The 27,556-nt window shown below is 35.2% G+C and overlaps 1 protein-coding gene across 1 annotated transcript in view; it reads right to left on the bottom strand.

Moving 5' to 3' along the window:
• Positions 1 to 27,556, bottom strand: part of LOC118194728 (uncharacterized) — a 157,959-nt gene that overhangs the window by 21,755 nt on the left and 108,648 nt on the right. The window contains exons 14-15 of the mRNA XM_085812837.1: positions 16,494 to 16,697; positions 10,229 to 10,365 (exon numbers count right to left, since the gene is read on the bottom strand). Of these exons, the coding sequence (XP_085668963.1) occupies positions 10,229 to 10,365; positions 16,494 to 16,697 (341 nt within the window). The remainder of the gene's footprint in view (positions 1 to 10,228; positions 10,366 to 16,493; positions 16,698 to 27,556) is intronic.

The raw sequence follows: 27,556 nt of genomic DNA, 5'->3' as shown, positions 1-27,556 counted from the left end.
CAATCTTATACCAAAATGGATGCTTGTAATACAAAATTAGATAAAAACGCATCTTCTGAAATCCCCACTATAACCACTGTAATTCCTTCTGAGGGAGTGAATGTACCCTCGGGTGCGGACGCTCTTCTCTTTAGGACTACAGAAACCAGAACCGCTGGTGAAAGGGTGAATGTGCCTTCGGACACGGACGCCTTGAACCCAGTGGGGATGGATACTGACTCCTCTGTCAGAAGTACTGTGCCAGATGCGCAAGCGGATGACCAGTCACCAATGATGGAGGTTGTAAATAAAAGAAGAGAAAAAAGGCAACGCCAGAAAGAGCGGAAACGACTGGAGAGGGCCATGGAAGGAATCTCGATCTCTGGGGAGAAGGGAGCGAAAGAGAAAACAGATAAAGCTGGGACCTCTGGAGCAACCTCCAAACCGGTGAGGAAGAACCATCCAAGCAATGAAGAGTCTTGTAAGAGAGAACGCATTGCTGGTGACACCCCGGAAATGGCCCTCAAGAAACGATGGCTATATAGTCAAGCTGCAAGAAAGGCAATCACTCTGCGAATCGTCTGCAAGGATGATTTCAGAGACATAACATCGGTGGATTCAGATTTCATCACCTCTATAATTGATGATCGAATTATAGATGGCTCTATCACCACCTGCAGGGTCCACAAGACAGTCCTGCAGCCAAATGGCCTCAACATTGCATGTGAGGACCAGGAGAATTAACTTTAATTAATGATCTACCCGGCCCTGAAGAAAACCATCCAGGTTATCATGCCATGGCTCCCGGAGACAGACCCCCCATGAAGAGGTTTTTCGCTTGGTTTCCTGGAAACAGGTCACCAAAAGATAACATCAAGCTCCTTGATGCCTGCAACAAGGGCCTTGATGTTAAGAAGATCGCCATCAAGGCAGTTATCCCTGGAGACGGAGGTAATACCTTGGTGCTAGGAGTAGAACATGAACTTATGGATTACCTGGAGGCCCAGAATTTCAAACTTTTTTGTGGTGCCCATGGCTGTGTACAGTTGAAGGAACCAAGGCAACAGGAGAAATCAATTCCTTTGCCCAGCGATCCTCCAAAGAAACAGTTGACGGAAGAAAGGGAGACCGAAAAGGAGTCGGAACCAGAGCTTTCTTTGGAGGCTCTGGAGAAGACACCTGAATAGGTCTCCCTTGTCACTACTTCCTTTGAAGTAGTATGCTAAGGATGCGGCTTTTAACTAAGTCTCTCCTAAAATCCTTCAGGGTAAGTACTTTTCTTTCATTTAACCTGTTTTAATGGTTAAGGTTAGTCAGTTAAACTTGCAACATAGCAGAGCAGCTTCATATAATTTAGCTGCTCAATTAGGTAAGCAAGACACTTTTGTTGCATTAATTCAAGAACCTTGGGTGTACAAGGGTAAAATCCTTGGTAGGCCCATGAACGCGCACTTCTTTTCGACAGAGGGACCTGATAAAAGACCTAGAACTAGCATTTACATTTCTAAAAATATAAAGGCTATGAAATTATCCCAATTTACATCAGAGGACTTAACTGCTATTGTAATTAAGGACATAAACAGTTCACTGAGAGGAAACATTTGTTTTTGCTCAGTTTACATGGCTTATGACCTTAACATTCCGCAAGAATTTATAGATCTTGTGAGCTTCTGTGAAATAAACAATATTTCCATTTTTATTAGTGGTGATGTTAACGCTCACCACCTGTCATGGGGCAGTTCTGATACTAATCCTAGAGGAGAAAAACTCATGGAATTTATAATGAATACCAACCTAACTTGGGTAAATAGGGGAAATCGCCCCACCTTTGTTAACAGAAGAAGAGAAGAAGTCATTGACCTCACATTAACTTCATCTGATATTTATAACCTTATTGAGAATTGGCATGTAAGTGACAATCCCTCACTTTCTGACCATCGCCTTATACAATTTTGTATTAGAGATGAAATTCCAGTTGAATATTTCAGAAACATTAAAAACACAAATTGGGACCTTTATAAGGATTTCCTGGTTTCTAATGTTATTAACCTTCAGGTTTTAGACAATAATTGTACAGTCGAGGAGCTTGATATTCAAGCAAACAACTTGACAAATATCATTATTGAATCTTATCATGCATCCTGCCCTCTCAAACGAAGGAAGTACTCTCCTAGCAAGAGAGTTTGGTGGACCAAGGAGCTTGAAAGCCTCCGCCTAGAGGTTCGGAGAGCGCACAGGAAAGCTGTCAGAAATAAATCTGAAGTTAACTGGTCTAACTTTAAAATTCCAGAAAGGAAATTTAAAAGTGAAATCAGGAAAACTAAATACAACTCATGGAGATCGTTCTGCACAGATATTCTGTCCTACCATGAGACTGCCAGAGTACATAAGATTCTTAAAAGATCTCAGGAGTCTCAACTCTCATCGGTTATGCGACCTGATGGCAGTTATACTATAAACCATTTGGATACACTTTCGACCATGTTGAATTTTCATCTGGGGGACAGAGGTGTCCCAGGAAAATCCATTGGAACTACTTCATAATCCATTAGATCTGGATTTTGCTAAGACAATTGTGAATTTTGAAAAGGCTAAAGCGGCCCTTGATGTATTTCTTCCCTTTAAATCTCCAGGGAACAATGGCATTTACCCAATTCTGCTTCAGAAAGGCTGGGATATTTTTGGTCACATTCTCGTGGACATATTCAGGTCCAGTTTGATTTTAGGATATGTTCCTAAGGTTTGGAGAACTTCACGAGGTGTGTTTCTTCCTAAACCAGGAAAAGATACATATGAGAAACCAAACTCTTTTAGAATGATCACGCTAACATCCTTCCAGCTTAAGCTGATGGAGCGATTGATTTTTTGGCACCTCCAGTCAGATAATAATCTGAAACATATCTTTGGCTTAGACCAACACGGTTTTAGGCCTGGCTTCTCCACTGAGTCGGCCTTACACCAACTCGTGTGGAGAATAGAAAAGACAATTGTAGACGGACACTTTGCCATTGGGATTCTACTGGATATTGTAGGAGCCTTTGATAAAATCGGTTTCGAGAAAATACATAAGGCCCTTACTGGAAGTCATATTCACCCTATGATAACTAGATGGGTCATCTTCATGATTAAAAACAGGAATATCTGTGTTAGTCTCGCTGACTATAAAAGTAAAGAGAGATATTACTAAAGGGTGTCCGCAGGGTGGTATTCTTTCTCCGTTCCTGTGGAACCTGGTTTTCGACTCACTCTTAGTACTTCTACGGGAGGAACCTGGCATGTCACAGGCTTATGCAGATGACCTTATTGTGTTATTACAGGGTTTCGATATCGGAACCCTACATAATCAAGCTCAGCAGATCTTAAATAAAGTTTCACACTGGGGTGATACAAATGGCCTTTCTTTCTCTGTTGAAAAATCTGAGGTCATAGTTTTCACGTGGAGAAGGAAATGGAAACTGGCAGATTTATATCTGGGTCACCAGATTATTAGGCGTAAGGAATGCGTTAAATACCTAGGATGTTACCTGGATAGTAAACTTACATGGATCACCCATATAAAAGAAAAGGCACAAACAGCCACAAATGTTCTAGTACTTTGTAGGCGAATCGTTGGTAAACAATGGGGCCTTAACCCAAAATCTACTCTATGGATTTATACTGCCATTGTCCGGCCAATGCTTTCTTATGGATGCGTGGTCTGGATTAATGTTATTAACAAAAGCTCGTATTTAAACATTTTACAAAAGGTGCAAAGACTTGCTTGCCTAAGCATTAGTGGGGCTTTAAATAGTACCCCTACTGCTGCATTAGAATTTTTACTGCAAATTCCACCCTTGAAATTATTCTTGAGCGGAGAAGCAATTAAAGCCATGTATAGATTGAATAAAAATGGCACATGGTGCCAAAGGACAGGTTTTGGTCATAAAAGCCACCTGAAAAGCCACATTGACATATGCCTGGACTTGGGCAATGAGATCCCTATAATCTATATGCCCAAAGATGCAATTACTAAAACAATAGTTCCAGATAAACTATTCTCAACTCATATACCAAAAAGGAATGAGATAGAATCTCTAATTGACCTAATTCCAACAGGCTCAATTGAATGTTACACAGATGGATCAAAATCCAACTTCACTGGAGCTGGAGCTATTATAAGGACCAAGGGATCTGAAGAAGATTTCATTAGATTTCATCTATACCTTGGTAAATTTACAACTGTTTTCCAAGCCGAGGTTCTGGCGATCAATATGGTCGCCAAGGAGCTCTTAGCTAAAAATACAGTTGATAAGTATATATATATTCTCTCTGACAGCCAATCAGCCATCCTTGCCCTGGCTAATCGTGTCAAGTTACAAAACTGTGTTTTGAACTGTACTCAAGATCTCAATTCTCTGGCTCAGGCCCATAATACCATTAGTTTAGTCTGGGTCCCAGGTCATTGTGATTTTGCTGGAAATGAACTAGCTGATAAAGTAGCTAAAGATGCTTCGCAACTCCCCATGTCTGGCCCAGAACCATTTTACCCAGTTTCATATCAAACGGTTAAAAAAGAAGTAAGAAGCTGGATAAAGAACAAACATGATGATATATGGTCTAAACTTCCAGACTGTGCTCATTCTAAATTGGTGCTCAGTACACTTAACTTTTCAGGTAAACTCATACACCTCAGAACTAACTTACGCCAGGTAATTCAAATTGTTACTGGACATGCTTATCTAGCTAAGCATCTCCACAAATGTGGTCTTGTTGAATCTCCTCTCTGCCCAGCTTGTGGAGAAGAAGAGGAAACATCTCTTCACTTTTTGGGACGATGTCCGGTGTTCTCTGTCCCTAGAAACAAATTCCTTGGGTTTCCCTATATTACCTTTGATCAAGCCCTTTTATACAAAGGGCTCTCTGGCATAATAGGGTTTCTGATGTATATACTAAACACCTACAGGTAAGGTGAATATGGAACCACAAGAAACAAGCTTTGAGACGCCCTATGAGTTCTTTTTTTTTTTTTTTTTTTTTTTTTTTTTGAAAAGAAACTATGCAGGGATTTCCCTCTCATAGCTGTGTTTTGGAATATAATGATATCAAATCTTTATACACTACCTGGCCATTTGGCTTGAGAATGCACCTCTGCCCTCCTTATTTATTTATTTATCTGACTCTCCATCGCACTCTTGTTTGGTCAAGAATTGCGTTTGGTGGTTTGGGAGGGATTGAATCGGTTTTCCATCCAATAGGGAAGTTTTTACGATCCAGCCGACACCTTGAACTTAGAGATGGGATCTTTTGCTGATACTATAGATTTGGTGTCAGTTTGAGATCTTATCTATTTATTATTTACCTTTTACGGGAGTTACCATTTAAATCCCTTAACTTAAATGATCAAATGGCAGAAGAGTAATGGGCAATTTTGCCTAAACTCCTTTCCTTCTTTTCATAAGAAGGAAGCGCCCTATTGTTATATTGTTATATATAATTATCTTAGTTTAAATGCATATTTTACACATTTTATTTCCATTACTCACCATTTTATGACTTTTAACATTATACATCTAAAAACTAAACATATTACTTAAAATTCTCTTTCTGTATGAAAAATTTGAAAACAGGGATCTACACACAGTCCTACGTTACATTCCTTGCACTCGTAATAACTCATTTGCTGTTTTGGAGGATTTTTCCGGGAATGTGAACAAACGAACCATCGTCGTCTCATTTTCTTATGTCTCTTCTGAACAAAGTTTTGGAAAATGTGATAGTGATACTAACATAGTATCACTATCACTACTATCAGAATCTGTTTCAGAATCAATATCTGAAATATTTTGCATCATTTCTGCTATTTCATGCTCTGTTAAACATTTTCGATGCTTCGACATTGCAACGGTAAAAACAGAAAGAATTCACGTCTAATAAGATCTAATTATTTTCTAAATACTGAACTGCAAACCGAAATACCCAACGCTTTAGCGAAAATAAAACTTCTCTACTTACAATAAACAACTACTGCGTGCCAATTTAAAGAGACGTCATAAAGCACACCATTCGGAAAGATTTAATTCCGCTTTTGTTTATATGATCAAAAACACGTGTATGTGAGTCATGCTTCTCTCATTTCGAGAAGGTCTAATGTACATGTATCTGAAACCATATGGACATACAGTGCCATCTTATGGCAGAAATTATAGTTTTTAAAACGTTCCAGGACGCTGGTAGAAATACGTGACAGTCGGGGCTGAACGGGAAAATGCTCTGGCAAGTTTGCGCGCTGGACGGGAAGTGAGTGTGTTCATTGCTGGCACGTAGACGTGACAGTCGGCACGAAGGGGTTAAACATGATGATCATATTCTGACTCTAGAGGACTTCAGTAAGCGATTACTGCTAGGCAGACGTATGAGAAGACACTTCTCACAGTTAAGTGAGTTTAAGAGTGGTTTGATTATTGGCAGGAAAACCACAGGCTGGTCAAAACGGCATGTTGCTCATGAGGTTGATCATTTGGAGTGTGTATTGGGAGCAGTGAACATGAGATGGCACCAACATGTGGAGAACTGGGTCTGGAGTGACCAAGACGACGATGAGGTGAGCGGATGAATGATGCTACTGTGTCACTTTGAACATGAGGTGGCTGTTCAACATTTATGGGCCCTGGACAGCCTCACGACTACATAACATATCTAATCAACTCAATGTTGGATTGTGTTTTGGCATATAATGCAGGATGTCGTCCAACACACTATTGAAGTTGCACTGTTGTTGTCTAATTGTACACATTGTATCTGTTTAATTGTCTTGATTTTGGAATCAAGTCAATCTCTCATGTGTACGTACCATTATGCAGAAAGCAGTGGAATCCCCTGCTTTCTTCTAGGTGTGCTATTTTCAACGTTGTTGAAAGTATTTTAAAATTTGATGATGCGATTTTGACCTTACCAACAAACACTGTGAATTAACTAAATAAAAGAGTTTGAATTCTAATCTTTCTTACCAAAATAAATAAATAAATAAAAATAAAATAAAATAAAATAAAATAAATAAATATGATATATATTACTTCAAAACATCTTTCAAAATATAACTTACCAGTATGGATTCACTCTTTTAAAATAATTCTACTTAATTAAACTTAGGAGATAATATAATCAATTAATCAATATTGTTTAGGAAATAAATTATTATTAACTAACTTTGCAGCAATTGCGCAAGTAGTAGTAACTTGTTTTCGCACTAAATGAATTTAAGATCATACAACATTATATATATATATATTTTTTTAAAATGTCCAAATAGCTTATTTGAATGGGAAAATATTCTTGTCCCAACTAAAACGTTTCATATCCTCTGAGGGCAAAGTCTGTAAGCTCAAAAAATGAATCTATGGACCTAAACAAACCTGGTGAATTAGGAATCTAAAACTAGATGAAACTCTGCAGACACTAAAATTAAAAAATTAACATCAGACAGTTGCAGTACCCATGATCAGAAAAGAACAGATGACTGTATCATAATTGCTATTTATATCCATGATTACATAATTCTAATTAAAAGTGAATCATCCATGATCTCTTAATAAAATTTTTGAGGTACTTGGGTAAAAATTAATCTTGAACAAAATGAAAATGAGTCAGTTAGCCAAATTCAGCTACTCTTATCTAAGTGTGGTATGCAAGAATGTTAGCCTATAGCAACACTGTTAGACCATGTATCAACAATATTAGCTTAGCATTAAGCTGTGGGAATCTTCTAGCATTGCGAAAGAAAATGAAAATGCACACAAAAATAAGATTCATTCTTTAATGAAATTCTTAATTTATTCAACAGTATCTACATGACTTGATTTTGCAAATTCTGTTGGTAAACTAGGTTAGCTTAACAGTAGCCAGAAATACTTTTGCTGTACTTAATTAAAACACATACTAGAATACCCCAAACCTACATTAAACGTGAAAATACCTTATCGGAAAACAAATGAAAATCTTAGATGTTACGTAGGCAAAGGATGACTTGAAAATACACAACATTAACTAATGAACTTATTTTTTCGGTTTTATTCTCTTTTCAGCTCTGTGAGGCAGAGTGTTGGTAAATTTGCATTCCCCTTACAGCTGCATACTGCTGAAGAGTAAGAAATACAATACTATACATTCCTGCAATAGAGGCCAAGACTGTTATGTTGCCCTAGCAGTTCTTTCCAGCATGGTGTGGAGGTGTAATGTACAGAATCCTGACATGGAATTACTGCTGAAGACAAGAATGGGAATACTAAGTCTGCAGTGTGTCAGACAGCATTATTATGAAGCAAAGCATGGAATACCAGCCAAGTATCTATCAATCTGATGTAATGGCAAAGCATACCCAATACAATGCAGCAGTTATCAAGTTACCTCCCTATAATCTCATCTTATGCTTTTCTTTTCATGTTTTCTTGAACTTTATAGACTCGATGTACACCTTGTACACCTATTCTGTAAAGTTCAAGAGGAAATTGTTCAGAGGCTATAGTTTCATAAAAGCAGAAAGTCTGATTTCTTGTGAATCACATAAGCAAAGAATTGTAGCACTATCAAATACTGAAACAGAATACACAGCATTAATTGAAGCTTCAAAAGAAGCAATGCACTTGCATTTGCTATTAAGAGAGCTATGTTTTTCAAAATAGGTAGCATAACCAACTGTACTGTATAAAGATAAAGTGTACAGGATTTAGTGAAATATCGCATTAATCACTCTTGAACAAAACATACCGATCCTTTTCATTTCACATTTCAAATCGGATCCTTCACATTTTCATTACATTAGAGAGTTATGTGACAAAAAGAAAACTGACACCCAGTATGTATCTACAGCAAAAATGCCTGCAGACAACATTAACTAATGAACTTATTTTTTCGGTTTTATTCTCTTTTCAGCTCTGTGAGGCAGAGTGTTGGTAAATTTGCATTCCCCTTACAGCTGCATACTGCTGAAGAGTTTAAGAAATACAATACTATACATTCCTGCAGTAGAGGCCAAGACTGTTATGTTGCCCTAGCAGTTCTTTCCAGCATGGTGTGGCTGTGTAATGTACGGAATCCTGACATGGAATTACTGCTGAAGACAAGAATGGGAATACTAAGTCTGCAGTGTGTCAGACAGCATTATTATGAAGCAAAGCATGGAATACCAGCCAAGTATCTATCAATCTGATGTAATGGCAAAGCATACCCAATACAATGCAGCAGTTATCAAGTTACCTCCCTATAATCTCATCTTATGCTTTTCTTTTCATGTTTTCTTGAACTTTATAGACTCGATGTACACCTTGTACACCTATTCTGTAAAGTTCACAGAAAGCAACAAATAAAACCAGTTATTTTACCTACATCTAGTACACTCCTTTGGATGGTTACCATGTATTCTACTAAACAATAACTCTCAACAATCCCAAATCTATAGACGGCCTGTTAAAATACTTTTTCCCCCCTTTACATATTTTTTATTTGGTTATTAAATCAGTTACCTTTTATTTCTGAATTTTGCTCTTTAATTAATAATTTATTTGAAAATCCATAAAATTACTGCAAAAAATCCAGATTAAATTTTCTTATCATTTTTATTCCTTATTCTCAATTTCAGCATTATCTTTTCCTGTATCTAAGATGTTCCTTCAATTTCATATAACTCAGTTGGACATTAATACATCATTTAGTTAAAATCTACACATGATGAAGGATCAGAAATTAATTTAAAAAAAAAAAAAAAAAAAAAAAAACATTGACTAATTTAGCAAACTCTCTCAAAATAATAACCAAAAATAAAAGTTATGTAACAGGTCGTAAATTTCATTTATCCTTTCGGTAAGTTACCAGTTCTAGATGCCCAATTATTATATTACAATATAACTGTGTTTAGGCGATTTCACTTCAGTTATAATATTCATAATAAATGTCTAAAAGCTAATAAAATTTTTAAGTGTTCTTTCTATGCTAAAAATGTGATATATTTAGGGGGGTGTAGAATAATTTAATAATAGAAATCAAATTTTAAGTTTTGGGCCATTAAGAACTAATACACTGAACAGACAGCAAGACCACATTAATCTATCCTTTTCCTAACAAAAACATGCAACAGAAAAATACAATTATTTAATGGAAATTGTTATTAATCTCAAACCAAATATTACCAACTATACATTAGCAATCACTATTTTATGCAATTTTAAGAATATTAAAGAAGAGATCTGAAAACAATGATGATTGTAAATATACATACGCATGAACTTCCGAGTGAGCAACAAGTTGTTCTTTCTGCAAGAATCGCCTGTGACATTTAGGACATTCATATACAATATTATGAACTGAGAGATGACTCCATAGTGCTTGAGAATTTGGAAGTTTCAGTCCACAAATCTAAGTTAGGATTTAAAAAACTTGATTAATATTTTTACTTGCTTCAACAGTATCAAATTTCAATTTTGGATCTTAATTTATTTAGAATATTTAGATATTTAATTAAGCTCTTTTAGTCCCTTCACTGTATTGAAAAGGCTGATTGCTTATATAACACTTTCAAGAAATTTTTAGTTACCGTTTATCCTCTTGGGGGGGGAGGCAAAGTCTGCTACTGCAAATGATGCTAAATCTTGATTTTAATGCAAAAACACCTAGATTTAGGTATTGTGTGACAATTTATCACCTAGCCTTTGTTTTGGTTTATTGTTTCACAATAAATCAGGACATTGCTTTTGTGAAGCAATACTTCCAGCATATTCTCCTCAGCATTGTTTGTTGTACACTGCATTAAAAGAAAAAAAATCTGATGTGTACACTACATGACTTCCTTGTACGGAATATTAAATTATATGAATGTTTTCTTGCATTTCATTTAAATGTATTGGATTGAATTAAATCTACTTTGCTGACAGCGCATAAACCACAGTAGAATAAATGTATTCTTTAAAATTCATTCTATTTGTTTATCATAGCGACATTCTGGCGCTAGGTTCATTTAATAGTATTATATTTCATTCATATTATAACTCAGAATGCACAAAATTTACATCATTTAAAGAATTATCTAATCGTTGCCATATGTTCTATTCAAATACTATAATAAAGCTAGAAAGACGCATAAAAGAAATTAAGCAAACAAAACAAAAAAGAAAAGTTTTTTACAGACGATTGAGTATTTCTCATTCAATTGATTCAGTTCTCACTTCGCGACAAGGCAAAAATACATAAAAACTCAAAATATCTGTATTAAAAATTACAAAGTAAATCTTAAACACTTAAAGGATTAAGCATGATTTAATTCGCAATAATAAAGGAAGGCGTTATCTTTGTTGTTGTGAAGCTAAGTTTCTCTAGATTGGCAACAGATCCACTATCCTGCTGTTTCAAATGTAAACAAACAATGGCCGCCATCAAGAAAAGTATTAGACTTAGCGACACTTAAACAACTTTAAAATTGTTGATAATTCTAAAAATATTGCATAGAAATTTACTAAAGGCATAAAACCCTTAACCGGAAGATAAGAACAACATAATTCAATCATTTTTAAAGCAAAATATGTACAATTTACAAACATATGGGAGTAAAGAAACTGAGATCACTGAACCGGGTAACAGAGAGGATATATGTATAAATATATTTATATATGTTTGGTGTGGCCGATTGCAATCAAAATACGAAGTGCACATCTACATGTTATAGCAGTCCTATATACAAAATTTCAATGTTCTGAGGCTACTCGTTTTTGAGTTATGCGAGATACGTACGTACAGATGCCACAAAAAATTCTCTTCAGAATTCATTTTAAAGCAGTTTTATAATTTTTTTGAAGGAAAAGAGTATTTAATTCTGTCCTTACATATAGATATCACGCAAAAACATAGTTAAATTGCATTCGATAGTGGTCAAAATGGATATTTTCGTTGAAATATGCTGCATGAAAATTTTCGCGATTACAATACTTCCTTTTTACTTCGTACAAGGAAGTAAAAAAGGGACAGTTCTATATCTCCTGCTCTACTGGACCAGTTGATGAAATTCAAATTGTGTTTTTCATGTCTATAAAGTGTGATTTACGATATGTATTAGATTTATACAAAGCATTGTTCTAATAAAGGTATTTTGATACAAAATCAGACTTTTTCTTAAGTGGCATGCATTTTCTTTCATATTTCGATTCTACAACTCAAATTATGCCAAACTGCCAAGTTTTGCAAAAATTGCATGAGTAGTTTTTAAAAAATTAGCTCTGACAATTTTAGCTCCTCTATGTTAATTGAACTTGATGTGTGTGTATGTGTACATATGTATTAATCTCTTTTTTTTTTTATTAAACCTATTTGGTTCTTTCTTTCACATTTCAAAAAATTTATTTTAAAAATAATTTTTATAAATTTTTCAAGAAACATTTTGAATTATAATCTATAAAATATTTTTTTCTAGATGTATTTCTAAATATACCTGCAAAAAATTAGTTTTTTATTCAAAATTTTCAAAGATATATGTGAATTTATATAGTGGTGTGTTTTGAAATTTGGCATATTTGTTGAAAGTGATAACATCAAATGTCGTTTAGGCACTATGTTAAAATTATCTGAAAGTAGGAAGAATGTGACTTCCCCCCTACTCATGCACATTTTTTAAAAAGGGAAAGGAAAATAGGTTGCCACATACAGTCAAAAGTCTTTAATTCGGACTCGTTGGGACTTCGGCGATTCCGCATTATCTGTTTTTCCAGATTATAGATCATCAGTTTAAATCTGGTAAGATGGCATGCAGAAATTATAAAATTAAAAATATGAAACTGTAATTTATGAAATAAAGAGCAATTATGATCTAAAGAGTATCAAAATTTACAAAAAAAAAAAAAGCTTAATATTTATTTGTTTACTTTATTAAACATTTCTTTCAACGTGCGCATGCGTAATGTATGTCGAAATTAGAAAATTGCAACCAGAAAACTATTTGATGTGTATTCGTGATATTTATAATGACGAGGAAATTGATTTAAATTATATCAGAGTACATCAAGATGAAACACTACATTTAGTGAGGAATTATAAGCCGAATAACATCTGTCCTGAAGATGAGGCTAGTGCTGACAGATCAACTTCCAGTTCATCATGCGTCGCGACGTTCCCCCTCCCCTTCTGCAGAGCAGCGCCAAATTGATAAACAGATTTCGGAATGTTAGAGAAACGAATCACCTCTCTGTCACTTTCTTCATGTCTTTATCCATTTTTTGCAGCAGTTCTACTTTTTGTTTAATGGACATCGAAACATGTTTTCGCTTTGCAAATCCTTTGGCAGCTCCAACATCGGAAATTCTATTTGACATAATCGAAAGTTCAAGCTTACTTTTATAAAACTGCTCTAACAATCTGCAAAAAATAATAAGCCGGATCCAATTTGAAGATTAAGGAACAACACAATCTGCAACATTAACTGAATAGATAATTTTAGCTTAGCTTATACCATCCATTATACATTAAATGCGCATGTGTAAACGTATTGTGCGCATGCACAGAAAGTTTGTAGCTTTGAGGTCCAGATTGTAGATCATTCCGGATTAACGACTTTTGACTGTATTGAGAAGTTCCCCAAGTGGATTATTCTTGGTACAAACTGAAAATAATTCAGTAAGATAAATTTTTGAATTTCTCTGTAAATTTCACACCAAATTTTAGAAAATTTAATATTTGGACATAATTTGAGACGTAGAATCGAACTATGTAAAAAAATTGGCATGTCATTTCAGAGAAAGTCCCGATTTTGTGTCAAAATACCTATATTACAGCAATGCTAGATATAAATCTAATATATATCCTAATTCGACCTTTCAAGACATGAAAAACGTAATTTGAATGTCATCAATCGGCCCAGTAGAATGGGAGATATAGAACTGTCTCTCTCTTTTTTTTGTGGAGTGTACATATACTATAGCAGTAACAATACTAGATATAACTTAATATTATTTGCAGTTTGAAAGTTAATGATTTTGATCTTCTCCTTTCTTTCCATATTTTACAATTGAAATTTACTACTTTTAACTTCAAAAGAAATTAAACCTATACACCATGTTCCTGAAAAGGAAGCTTAAGACATTTATAATTTTATATATAACATTTTACTACATTACAAAATTAACATTTTGTACAAAGCATAATTTTTTGGACTAGTGAGTGAGGAAAACGAATCAGGAGTTTCTGCAGTCTATGAGCCTTTGCAGCAATTTTCCTACTCTTAAATCTAACCTCATATTGTTCTATTTGATTACTTTTTTCCTTACTTTTATTTTTATTTATACTTTTGAATTTCCTTGTTTACATTTATCCTTTGAATATTACAGATAAATGTAAATATGTGGGAAACAATTTTGCCATTTAATTTAATTAATTTTGCCTGTTTCCATTTAATTTATCTAACCCTAGAATTTCATTCCAGGAATTCTTTTTAAGAGACCACTCATGTGTGTACCTAGCAAACCTGTTTTGCATTAGCCTTTATGAGTGACCTAAGGTGAGTTGTGCTCATTTCAAGCACAGCTGCACACATATATTTGTCAGCATTTCTCCTCTTCTTCTTTTGAACTTAATGTTAATTTAAAAAAAAAAAATTAATATAACATCTAAAAGGAAGAATGAAGAAGACAAAAAGCAAAAGACAACAAAAAGTGCAAGAGAACTAGTTATAAATGCACTACGTATAAGAACCAAGAGAATGAAGCTAAGATTCAATCTGAAGTCAAAACCTAAGGTTATATTTTGACACAGGTTGCTCAAGTTTCAAGAACAATTCTGCAACTGGAAAAGAGGAAGCCAAAGGATGATTACAAAATGATTAATGATACAAATTACAAAAGCAAATGGTGCAGAAGAGTTTTTAGAAGAATTGAATAATCTTATAAGACCAGTTGACAGTGAGAGCAATAACAGTAAAGATGATATATAATCTTCAACTTAAACTATTGTAAGTTGAAGATGATCTATTGTATCATCTTCTTCACTGTCACTGTCATTCACAATGAACTGTTAAAAAAGACACAGGTATTGTCTGATTTTGCAATGGAAATTAACCCAAATGAAGAAAGAAGACACTTTTATGAAAGGCACTGAAAAACTCTGTGCTCCTCTGTGCTCTGTGTGTAAACATTTTTAAGAGTTGCATCATTCATTAGTCCAAGCAAACATCACCAGCTTTACAAAAAATAATTGTCTTATGTACTTATTTATTATACATTAATAAAAATCTGTACTTATGTGTTATCTCATTGACCATGAAAATGGGCTACAATTAAACCATGAAAGTGGCAGAGCTCCTACTGAAGTTAGGCCCAATTATTCGCGCAGAATTCTGAAGCAACTGAAATCTCTTTAATAAACAATTAGTATCTAGGTGGCTTCATCAAAAGTTTTTAGGCAATTTCTACCATTTCGTAATTTAATTCCCTCTAGTTTAACCGGAAGTTCTTTTTAGAATAACACTACAAGGTCAAACTTACCGCAACTAATTGTTTCAATCTATTCCTGTTTTGTTGGCCATAATCAGCTGACTATTTTGTGTCCATGAACACATACTTTTTCTGATGGTAAGATCTCATAACATTAGAAGCTATCCACTGCTTGCTGTTCTGACCAGCTGACCATATCGTGTCCATTAATACATACTTATTTGATGGTAAGATCTTATAATTTTGGAAATAATTCACTGCTTGCTGATCTACAGAATGCAGATCCCAAAGTTTAATAATTTTTTCCTCCCACAAAATGCAATAAAAATGTACATCAGTTAATTACATCCTTATTTATAAACAAAAAGTGGCTTCTGGAGAAGAAATTAAGGTTACATCAAATGATAAAGAGTATGGTATGAGTATACCAAATGGTATGAGTGTGTCCTTCTTATTCAGAATTGGTGCTAAATCATGCTACTTGGTAACAGTTTCATGGTCAACAAGATTATATCTATCAAAATCTTTTCAATTAACATTTGTTTTATTTCTCTTTTCAATTACAATATCTAGGTTTGTTAAAATTATACACACTTTCTTAATTTGAATTATCCTAATATTTTTTTCCATAGAAAGTTAATTTTTCAAAATGCAATTTTTCCATTTGCATTGTATTAACGGCATAATCCCCACGTTTGGCAAGGTTTTACTGCATCTTGCTGTTTAGTATTTTATTTTGTTGAGATCAAGGCCTTTATTTATTTATTTATTTCATGGCATTTCTTTCGAACTGTAGTTTCAGTATACACTTGTAGTTATTCATGCAAGTAAGAAAATTTTATCAACTAGCTTTATATAATTCCCATTTTTATGCTTGTTTTTATAGCTTTCCATTCCTCAGAATAATATTAAGAAAACTAAACAATATATAAAGAAACAAAATATTTTAATAACAAGTTATTATATACTAAGTGACAGAAAATTTCATGACAGGATAAAAGTTGTCATGCCATAAAACTGTGAAATACAAAAGTTAGGTTTTGAAAAAATTATAGACTGTATTAAAGATTTTGTTACCTCACAGATATTTGCAACTTCTGGATGAATACTTTGAATGTGATTCCGTCTAGGGCCAGGCTGAACAAATAACAACCCACATTCTCGACACTGATAACTGTGACTTTCAGTTTCCATATGTTTGACAAATGTAGCAAATAATCCAAACCAGCTATGACATACTTTACAACGATGATTACGAGGTTCAGTACGATTATATTTTTCCTAGATTAGAGAAAAAATAGACAATTATATAATTATTAACTTTAACACAAAAATAATTTTTTAAATTATCAATTATGGGATTCATTCAAATTAGTCATTAAATTTTTGCTTGCATTAGTTTGGATTATTTTAATATTGAGCAATCCAATTCTAATAAGCAAGCAGATAAACAAAATCTACTGGACAATAGTAACTGTTCTAGTTAACAATAAAATGCTACTTAGTTTTAACTTGTAATTTGTTAAAAAAATTTTGTGTGAAATTACAGCACTTCAGAAGTCTGTTAAAAATATACTTACCTTTATAAAAAAAATAAGAATACTTCCCCACTTTTTTCCCACAAAAATACATGATCATTTTTCAAAAGAAAAGTGAAGATTAATCAGAATACATTGCATAAATAATTTTTAAGCTAAATATCAAGAAATGTTTTTAAATAATTATACAGTACAAAGTCTGAGATCTGAAATCATTGGGATTTCGTTGATTCTAATTATGGATAATTCAATTTAAATCTAGTAAGATGACAGTTAAGGCCTGTCCACACGAGTACGCTTGAAACGTAGCTGACGAACGCACTTTTACGTTACCAGCGTAAAAGCGTCCAAACGAGTACGCTTGCGAAGAGTGTGTTTAACCAATAGAATGATTTTGCGCAAAAATCATGTGACGCTGTAATATAGCGTCAACAGAGCTGTGTCTTATTACTTCGCTGTTTGCGGCAAGTTGTCCGAATCAGATGATTTTTTTTATAGCTGAAACTTTACTATTAAGTGCAATTATTAAGAAGAGGCAAAACTGCAAAAAATGGCAAGAATGGGTCTGAAAGATTTATTTAGAGCAACCTGTTCAAAGAGATTTTTTTTTTTACTGCCTTGTTTGCGAAAGGAATATCCGGAATTATTAAATTCCTACTATTAGCTCACACTCTCCCTATATCTTGTTGAAATTTTCAGTACATAAAATGCTTTTTATTCATCCACTCAAGTTCAAATACAATTTTGTAAACTTGTAGTGAATGACACTTGATGTTAATACAGCATTTTCACATATTAAAATTTTTTTAATTTTTAATTAAAAAAATTCTGTTTGTATTTTTATTTATTTATTTATTTTTGTATTTTAAAAATTTTTAATTAAAAAAATTCTGTTTGTATTTTTATTTATTTATTTATTTATTTTTGTATTTTAAAAATTTTTTCTTTGTGGATTTAAGTAGGAATTGACTTCATATTTCATAAAACCAACTTCATATTTTTTAACTCCCCTTCCCTTGGCCTTTTAATTTTCTTTTTATTTATTTTTGAATTTAGAATGAGGTTCAAACTTTGGACAGTTTATGAGAAATTATGTGCATGATAAAATATGCAATAAAGTAAAAATAAAGAGTGAATTTATAGATGGTATATGATAAGGAGTTGCAGATATATTATTACATAAGGATTTCTATTTACACAGAACATTTTTAAACTAAATTAAAAACAATAATAATAATGAATAAAATAAGAAATGAAAACAATAATAATAGGTAAAATAAGAATATAATGATTCATGGTTAAATATAAGAAACACGTTTCAAAATGAGAAAAGCTAACTGAATTATATATACCGTCTACGGGTGAGGTTCGAACTCACCACCTTTCCATTCCTCCGCCACCAAAGCAGCGCGCTGACCACTCAGCTATCTGTGATAACAGTGTTAGTGAAAAATAATGTAACAAGTAGAAATCGCTGCAAAGGTAATTTAATTAAACTTCAATAAATGATTGCTGTGTGACACAAGTTGTAACTTTCCTCCAAAATTTCGTAATTGTATTTTATTGAATACTCTTTCACAGTCAACTGCTTTATTTTAGAAGTTGTTATATTGCTGAAGTTAGTTTTTGGTGTATTTAATATTGGGATATTTATAGAGCTTTTGATTACACATGATATAGCCAATATTTATAATAATTAAGGAGAATTTTGTAAGGCAGAAACATTGATTTCATAGAAACTGTAGTTTATTTAGGTTCCTATTACTTACGATGTTATAAACAGGTGAAGCATATGGATATACTGGTTGGATCACTGCTTGATAAATATACAGTTTTTCCCTTTAATGAGAATTTTAAATGTATACCAATATGTACGGTTTGAGAAATCAGAAGATGGCGTGAACAATGCTGATTATTTTATTGCTGTATACAGTTATGATATTTCTAAGCAAAAACTCATCTCTGTGTGGTTCTGATGCCATATTGAAACGGGTAAGCAAGAAGGTTTCCTGATTATGACACATGAGAAGAACTTGGTCAGCTATTGGCTATACGCGCACATCGCGGGCGAAAAAGCTGAACAGGAGCGTACTCAGTTTTACGTCCCCCCACTGTGATTCTCTAGCCAGCAACTGTTTGAAAGTGACATGCAGGAATCTCGGTTAATCGGAAGAAAAATCGCATTTGTAGCACATCTGTTCATTTTTCTGTTGGATATTACATTCTCTATTCCTTGATTTCATAATGGAGATTATCCCCCCTCCCCATGCTGGTAGCCTGCAGGTCCAGACATACATTATTCCACATACTGGATGTCCTATTTTAGAATTTATACTATATTTATTCTACTTTCAAAAATTGGAATATTAAATAGCATTTTCTTTATACACTCCAGGTTTACTAAATTTTACACTTTTAGTTTACGTAATAACTTCTTGAATAAATATACACATTCTTGCTATAATTTCCAACAGGTATGTCATAATAAGGTATTCATGTCTTAGTGAATATGCTTATTTTTCATTTTATATTTTGTCAGGTTTACCAATGCAATAGCATTTCATAAATTATATAAGATTACAATAGTCGGATGTACAAAATTTAACAATTCGTATATCTAACCCCTAAATGATTTGCAATTTGATGTTCATTGTTCACGTCTGCTTTATATTTATTTTACAAAAATGCAAAATGTTAGTAGTTTTCAGTTCCATTTACAGCACTTTTAATAATTTTTTTTAATTTCTATTTCCATTGAGTTTAATTTTATGATATTTCAAGTTAATAATGCTTTACTCTTTACAATATAATAAAGAATTTTTTTAAAATTACCTGCCAATCAATTTTATAAAATAAAAATACATATAATAAATAGCAGCTTCTAAAAATTTTTAGCTAAATAACATTTGTAATTCTTTTATATTTATAGGAAAAAAAAAAAAAAAATTGTTGCTTTCTCATTATCAGCATTCCCATTTCAACATTACACATATATTTTAGTCATTGGGCATATATTTTAGTATACATGTGACAGGGGCTTCTTTGCGAAGGACAACGGAAGTAGCAAGCGTTTTTTATCGCTCCGCCTTAAAGTCGTGTATATGCAGATATAGTGTGCGACAATAGTAAAAAATAGTATCATCGCAAAGAGCAAGCTCTATAGTACATGTTGATTAACGATTTTGACTGTGTGACGCTTATGAAAATTATTAAGAAAAGCTAACTGAATTATATATCTAAAGTATCTCCATTTACGTGCATTGTGTAAAGCAAGGAGCTACAACTTCCCTAGAAGCGGCACTGCCGTTCGATAGGTCCGAGCTACCACCCGTGAACTTTGACCTTAGCAGAGCAACAGTGCAACCTTCCCCGCCCCCCCCTGCAAAGGGAACTTATGGAGCTGTAATAAGGAGAGATAACAAATGGAAGTGTGTGTTTATTTTCAAAGTCATATTTCTGCTGCTAATTACTTTAGCGCCTCCAAGCTAATTTTCCCATAAACAGCATATCGAGTGGAACCAAAGTTTCTAAAATTGAAGAAACTGTTAGTTCGAAAACTCCAAGTCTAGCTTTTTATACAGTTTGGTTTGAACTTTTTACACAGCGAAGGACACCACCAACTCAAAATTCAAATTTGACGGAATAGTAAGTTAATTGGTTTCAGTGATTTAAGCAAATTTTTCAATGACAAGCAATTATTTTTCAACACTTCTAAATTTATGTTTACATCTGTGCGGGAAGAGTGTTCTAGTCTGAATTTTGCAAGCCGATCTACGCATACAACTAATTAACTTCAGTTAAATTAGTAACTACATCTGTGTGTACAGCGTTATAGAGTGAATTTAGGCAAGGCCATTCCGTGTTCCACTACTAGATAATACCCAGTCAATTCGGGTAATTACATTAGTGTCTGTGTTTTCAGTGTTAACATTTGTATCTGCGTGTTTTATCTGTGCATTCTTATGAAGAGAAGAATAGATGTATATTATCATAAGAACAAGAAGTGTACTGTGCAAGTCTGCAAGGAAAAATTCAGCTGCTGCAACAGCAACTCAGCGTGAATGATATTCATTCTTTAATAGTTCCGGCCACACCAGAACACCTTCCAGAACAGACGGAAACAGAAGAAACCCCATTTACCGAAGTCAAAAAGAGAAAAAGAAAAGCACGAACTGCGCAACTTAACAAACAGTTATCAGACCCCGTCCTCCTATTAAAAGCAAAAGAAACAGATAGAACTCCAGAACAAGTCAGATCACAACTGACTACTGAACTTAGCGCCAGGGAACTGGGCATTACTGTTGAAGAAGTGCGGCCCACACGCTCTAACGAACTTTTAGTTAGGTGCAGCCACAGACAAAATATAGAAACACTCAGGAAAGCGATTGAGGAAAAGCCCTCACTCTCAGCAGCAGTAACGCTCAGACAGCCCTCTTTCAGGAAGTCCACAATAATCATCTTCTTTGGTACCCCCACATCTGCAACAGCAGATGACATACGTGAAGCTTTTGCGAGCCTGGTGCCCTCAGCAAGTGAAGAACAAATACATCCAAGAAATCCTATTCGCACAACTATCGGCCTCACCTGGATCGTCAACCTACAGCAGAATCTGTACGAGGATATTAAGGACCTTAGAAGAATTCTTATAGGATTCAGCTCTTGTGCTTTCAGAAAATACTTTCAAGTTGCAAGGTGTTTTAATTGTCAGCGGCTGGGACACTTGAGTCATTCTTGTAAAGCAGCGTTGGTCTGAGTAAACTGTGGACAAGCTCATAGTCAGGATAACTGCAAAGCAAAGACTCCACACTGCGTCAATTGCGCAACTCACAATAAATCCAAAGGCACTAGCTTTGACACCACACACCCATCTAGTGCAAGACAATGTCAAGCCTGCAAGGCAGAACTGTTCAGAATGAAATCAACGGTGCAGTGGTACATGAACAGCAGGCTATTGCATATCCAAGAACAGTACATGGTTTTGCAGTTCTTCAAAGCAACTTGCAATGCATCCAAGCCGCAACTGTCCATGCAGCCCGGGTTATTCTAGAAAACAATGTAGATCTAGCCGCACTACAGAGTTTCATTCCATTAACAACAGGATCACAGGATTCAGCAACTTCAAAACTTACCATTCAGTAGGCAATCAAGCAGCCATCACCTACAATGGTCCACTCATGCCCCTGCTAATGCATAAAGGAGATTACACAGTTACTGTACAACTGGAAGGGCCTTATGGTCAGATTGCCATCACCAGCGTGTATTTTCCTCCTTCGCACGACATTGTCACTGCACTCCAGGAGCTGGAACAACTCATGATGATTCCGACTAGGAATAAGATAATCGCTGGGGACTTTAACGCTGCTAGCCCTCTATGGGGTGCGCCAGAGGAAAACAGGCGTGCTTGCCCTGTCCTTGACTTCATCACTTCTCATAACCTTGCAGTCGGCAACCCCACCGACAGCCCTCCTACATACTGGACTACCAGGGCTCAGGGGTGGCCTGATATCACTTAAGCCACCACTGGTATTCTTAATAATATTCACAATTGGAAGGTTAGCGAAACTCCCTCGTTCAGTGACCATCGCTACATTGAGTTCAGAATAGATTCGGAGCACCAATTTATAACAAAGAACAGATGGAAAACGAAGTATATAAACCTGAACAAATTTAAAGATGCACTCTCAACCCATATTGAAAGTCTCGTGGCACAATGTAACAATTGCAACAGTAGTAAAGACATCGACGCCATGCATGAAGATCTTATGCAAACACTGCTCTCAGTGTGCGAAAAAGTCTTGAAAAGGAAACATTACGCAGCCCCGAAATGCACTCCTTGGTGGAGCACCACGCTGACTGCTGAACGCAGCAAAGTGCGTGCCCTAAGGCGCAAAATGCAAGCATGCAAGGATCCCTTAGAAAGAGAGACACACTCGCTAATTTTTCGAAAGCACAGAGCTGCTTACAAAAGACAGATTGCAAAAGCGACGTTTTCATCCTGGAAAGAGTACTGTACCAACACTGCGAATAAGTTCGGAACTGTCTTCCATATTGCACATGACAAGATGTTTACACCTACTAATCTTACTGCCACAATAAGCCACGGAGCAGCAACTAGTACAGAAGTAGTTGCGCACATTCTGGACAATATCTTTAGACCTGATAACGCAGACACAGATAATCCCGCACAAAGAAATATCAGAGCCAGTGTTGAGCAATATTACAATACCAAGAAAACAGATTTTGAACCACTGCCAAACGCCAAAGAAATGAGCGACATTGTTAAAGCGTTAAACACCAATAAAGCACCAGGTCCTGATGGGATAGATAATGGCATTCAGCAAGCCATTAACAGTACACATCCGGAGTTACTGCATGACTACATTACTGCGTATTTCCCAGCCGGCACGAAACTTGGTGAGGTGGTGCTCTTCCTCAAAGCGAAAAATGACCCTAATGTACCAACGTCTTACCGGCCTATTTGCCTTCTTCCTGCCTTGGGTAAAGTACTAGAAAGAGTCGTCCTTCAAAGACTTAAACACTATATCCTGTCTGGACAAAGCATAAATGACAAACAATACGGCTTCATTCCTGGCAGATCGGTGTATCCCGCGCTGCAGCACCTACGAAAATTAATAGCAAATAACAGAATAAATAACCAACATAGTCTCATTATCTCTGTGGACATACAGGGCACTTTCGACTCGTTGTGGTGGCCCGATGTACTGAAGAGATATTACAGGACATGGGTATCCCTAAGATTCTCTTTGACCTTATTTACAGCTACCTAAGTGATCGCCGCTTAAAAGCCACTACAGACGCAGGAGTGCACTCACGTTCCATCAATAGAGGCTGTCCTCAAGGATCCTGTCTGGGTCCACTGCTCTGGAATCTTGTAGCGGACACAGCGCTGACTCTCTTTAACACAGATCCTCACACGGAAATACTGGCTTATGCCGATGACTTTTTGCTGGTAACCAAAGGGCACAGCCGCAACGCATATGAGACTAGGACACAACAAGCAATGGACAAGATGGCCAAATGGGCCAATGACCATAACTTAACTATTGCCAACTCAAAAACCCAAGGTATGCTTATCTGTCCAGGTAAGCGCCATCGAAAAACCCCGTGCATCAACCTTCATGGGAAAAATATTAAAATAGTCAGAAACTTGAGGTAGAAACTTGGAGTTATGATTGAAGACACATTGACTTGGATGCCACATTTAAAGGAGGTCAAGGCACGACTTCACAGGATATTTCATTCCATGCTCAGAACAGCAGCACCAACATGGAGAGTTTCTTCGAGGATGCTTAAGACGTGGTACTCTGTAGTTGCTGAACGTATTGCACTATATGGGGCCTCCATGTGGGGCATAACGATCACTACTAAAATGGAGAATCTGCTACGCTCAGCACAAAGACCATTCCTCCTGAGCATTACCCGAGGATATAAAACCTCGCCCACTAATGCTCTAAACGTGATTTCAGGACTACCGCCTCTGCATCTCTTAGCTCAGCGCGAGAGTGCAATAGTGCGAGTGCTCCGACTCAAAGAGACAATAAGTTTATGGGATAGGACTTATGTTTATACTGACTATGAGCAAAGCATTCCCGAGCCACCTTGCCAAATTCAATATCTTGATTAACTGCAGGTCACCAACATGGTTCAACGCCACTGCAATCTACACCGATGGTTCCAAAGGAGAATGTGGCACCGGTAGCGGATACTGTGTTCTACTTGGGAACCAGATCTTAAAGACCTGGGAAAGAAAGCTTAAGTACCACAACTCAGTTTTTCAGGCTGAACTGATTGCATTAAAAGCTGCACTTGTCTACACACTGGAAAATAACTATTCCAGTATATATTCAGACTCAGCCTCTAGCCAATCCAAGGCACATGTAGTAAAAATCCACTCGTCAGAGCCATACAAAAACTCTTACTAAGAACACCTAAATACTATAGGCCTGAACTCCAGTGGGTACCTGCCCACACTGGAATACTGGGTAATGAAATTGCAGATGCAATAGCCAAAAGAGCAGCAACTGACCCCTACGTTCGCACACTTGATGTGCCTCTCCCGGGTTCGTTCTTAAAAGCTGAGCTCGAGAGAGAATTACTCAAACGTTGGCAACATCTGTGGGAGACAGAAACCACCGGCAGAAGAGTTTACAGATTTTTTCTAAAAGTCTGCCAGCTTCTAAAATCTGGCTCGTCTCACTTCACTCAGTATCTAACAGGACATGGTCCCTTCATGACTTACCTGCATCGCTTCAGACGACGCGAAAACAAGCATTGCTCATGCGGGATGGTAGGAGATCCGGACCACTATCTGTTCGCTTGCAGAGAGACCGCTAAATATCATCTTAGGCAACCAGTAGCAAACCATATCCATGCATGGGCCGAAGCTACTTCAAAAAATCGCAATGCATTGAAACGCATATGCGATTGCATAAACATTGCACGCAAAATCTCAGACAGGTTGGAGTAATTCTCAGCCACCATCCTCGTCACCCTGTATATATTTATCTCCTTGAACTGTAAACCTTGAATTATGAACCTTGAACTATGTATTTTGCCTTATTTTACGTATTGTTTCCACTGTTTTGCCTTTTTTTTTTATGTATTGTTTTACTTTCTAGTATTTTACTTCTTATTACTTTTAGTATTTGTAACCACCTATCCATTACTCTGTAAATATGTAACTGGAATTGTTCTTCACGCCCGCAATGCACCTTTCTTCCATCATGCACTATCGCCTTCATCCAGCATTTGTTTGCACTGCCCCCAGCAGTCGTCTTGAGCACAATATGTATTTATAAGTGTGTCTTTTGTTCAAGTTATTTCCGTCAGCGGGGCTACCTGGCCGATATGCTAACTACCCAGTGGACTGGCTGCCTCGCTGTCGGTGGAAAGAAAGAAAGAAAGTATACATGTGACAACAGCCAACCCACGCATATCCATATGTTTGAGTATACATGGATATACATGTTTTATATTTAAACAATAATATTTACTAAATACAATAGGTACCACTTAAAGTGCTTATTTTTAACCATGGCAATTTTGAAAATAAAAATTGAATGATAACATTACACAATAAGAAAAGTAGTCTTCAAAATTGTAATGGAATTCATCTACTTTAATGTAAATTAGAATCATAAAAATGTACTTTCATACCATTTTAATTACAGAAATGCAAAACTTTGTTTATGAACTGTTCATCATGTTTTAATGCAAAAGCTTACTTATGAATATTCATAAGGTTTCTGGAAATTACTTGACCAGTGTTGTATCCTAATCTTAATGCCTGGAAGGCATCCCTCATTAGAAAAGAACATATAATGTAAAATTTAAAAGTAGGCAAAAAGAAATCTTAGTTTGACTTATATGTTTTCAGTTTTTTTTTGGGGGGGGGGGCAGGATGGGAAAAACTGACTAGAAATTATTTGGTTGTTTTGCTCAATTTTCAGAGGTTGACTAAAATAATTTTTAAAAAAAGTATTTGGTGACTTAATTTCTTACTTAGCTGCATTTCTTGTCACTTGGCAATTTTTATAATCTATTTTGACATTATCTGGAGACTATTTCAGTTTTAAGAGAAGTTATTCAATGATATTTTGATTGCATTAACTGAATTGTTGATCATAACAAACAGTGCATTTTCTATGTTTTTCAAACACAAATGAGATGGACTTCAGTAATTCATTAATAATATCCGAATAAAATTAACTGCGATCATATTCAGCAGCCTCTATTGTAGTATAAGCTGACTATAAAAATGCAAATATCGACATATTTTTTCCACTTTATAAAATTCTTTGTTCTGCTACAACTTATGAACAGAGCAGTATCCTTGAGGTGTAAAGATAACCAAGTGGATGTTTTTTTAAAAAAATAATTTACAAAATTCCTCAAATTGTTGCCGACTTTTTTCAGTGCAATTTCAGATAATCAGAAAGCACCAGTTCATCTTCAGTTTTTATTTTTAAAGCTATTTCTTCCCCTATTCATTAGTATGCATACTATTTTATTCAAAGATGAAATGCATGAAGTCCATTTTATAATTCATAATTTATATGAACATGTACGTCATATGACTGTGGCCCTATTTATTGCCGTGAAATTTCATGCTTCACGGTCTGCGAGACCAGATTTAAACATTACGTTTTAAAAAAACTTACATAAAACGGGCTAGTTACAGCTGAAGAATAAAATAATATTTACACTACAAAAATCAACAACTAGAAGGAAGATCATTGACCATACCTTCTAACACTCCAGGCTCTACTTCCAGCCATATGTATTTGTACAAAGTATCATTCCACAGTTAATGTTGGATCTGTTGATGTCTTAAGATATTTGAATCATCTTGTACATAAAATATACATGACGGTTTAAAAAAATGGTCTCTAAATACATATTTTTAATCACAAAAAGGTTTTATTTGCAATTACAGCACAAGTTTAGAAATGTTGCATAAGTATATTATTTTCTTAGTAGTTGCAAGAAGTGTTAAAAATAAGAAGAAAATAACAGCTATACAGTAGATACCATTTAATGTGATTGTGATTAATGTTATCATTCAGATACTATTATTGAACT

This window comes from Stegodyphus dumicola, chromosome 3 (genome assembly GCF_044657685.1).
Source record: "Stegodyphus dumicola isolate Sdum_Otavi_A_Nest chromosome 3, ASM4465768v1".
Taxonomy (NCBI): domain Eukaryota; kingdom Metazoa; phylum Arthropoda; class Arachnida; order Araneae; family Eresidae; genus Stegodyphus; species Stegodyphus dumicola.
Note: the sequence above shows the minus strand (reverse complement) of the source record. Positions and strands in the feature narration are given on the sequence as shown.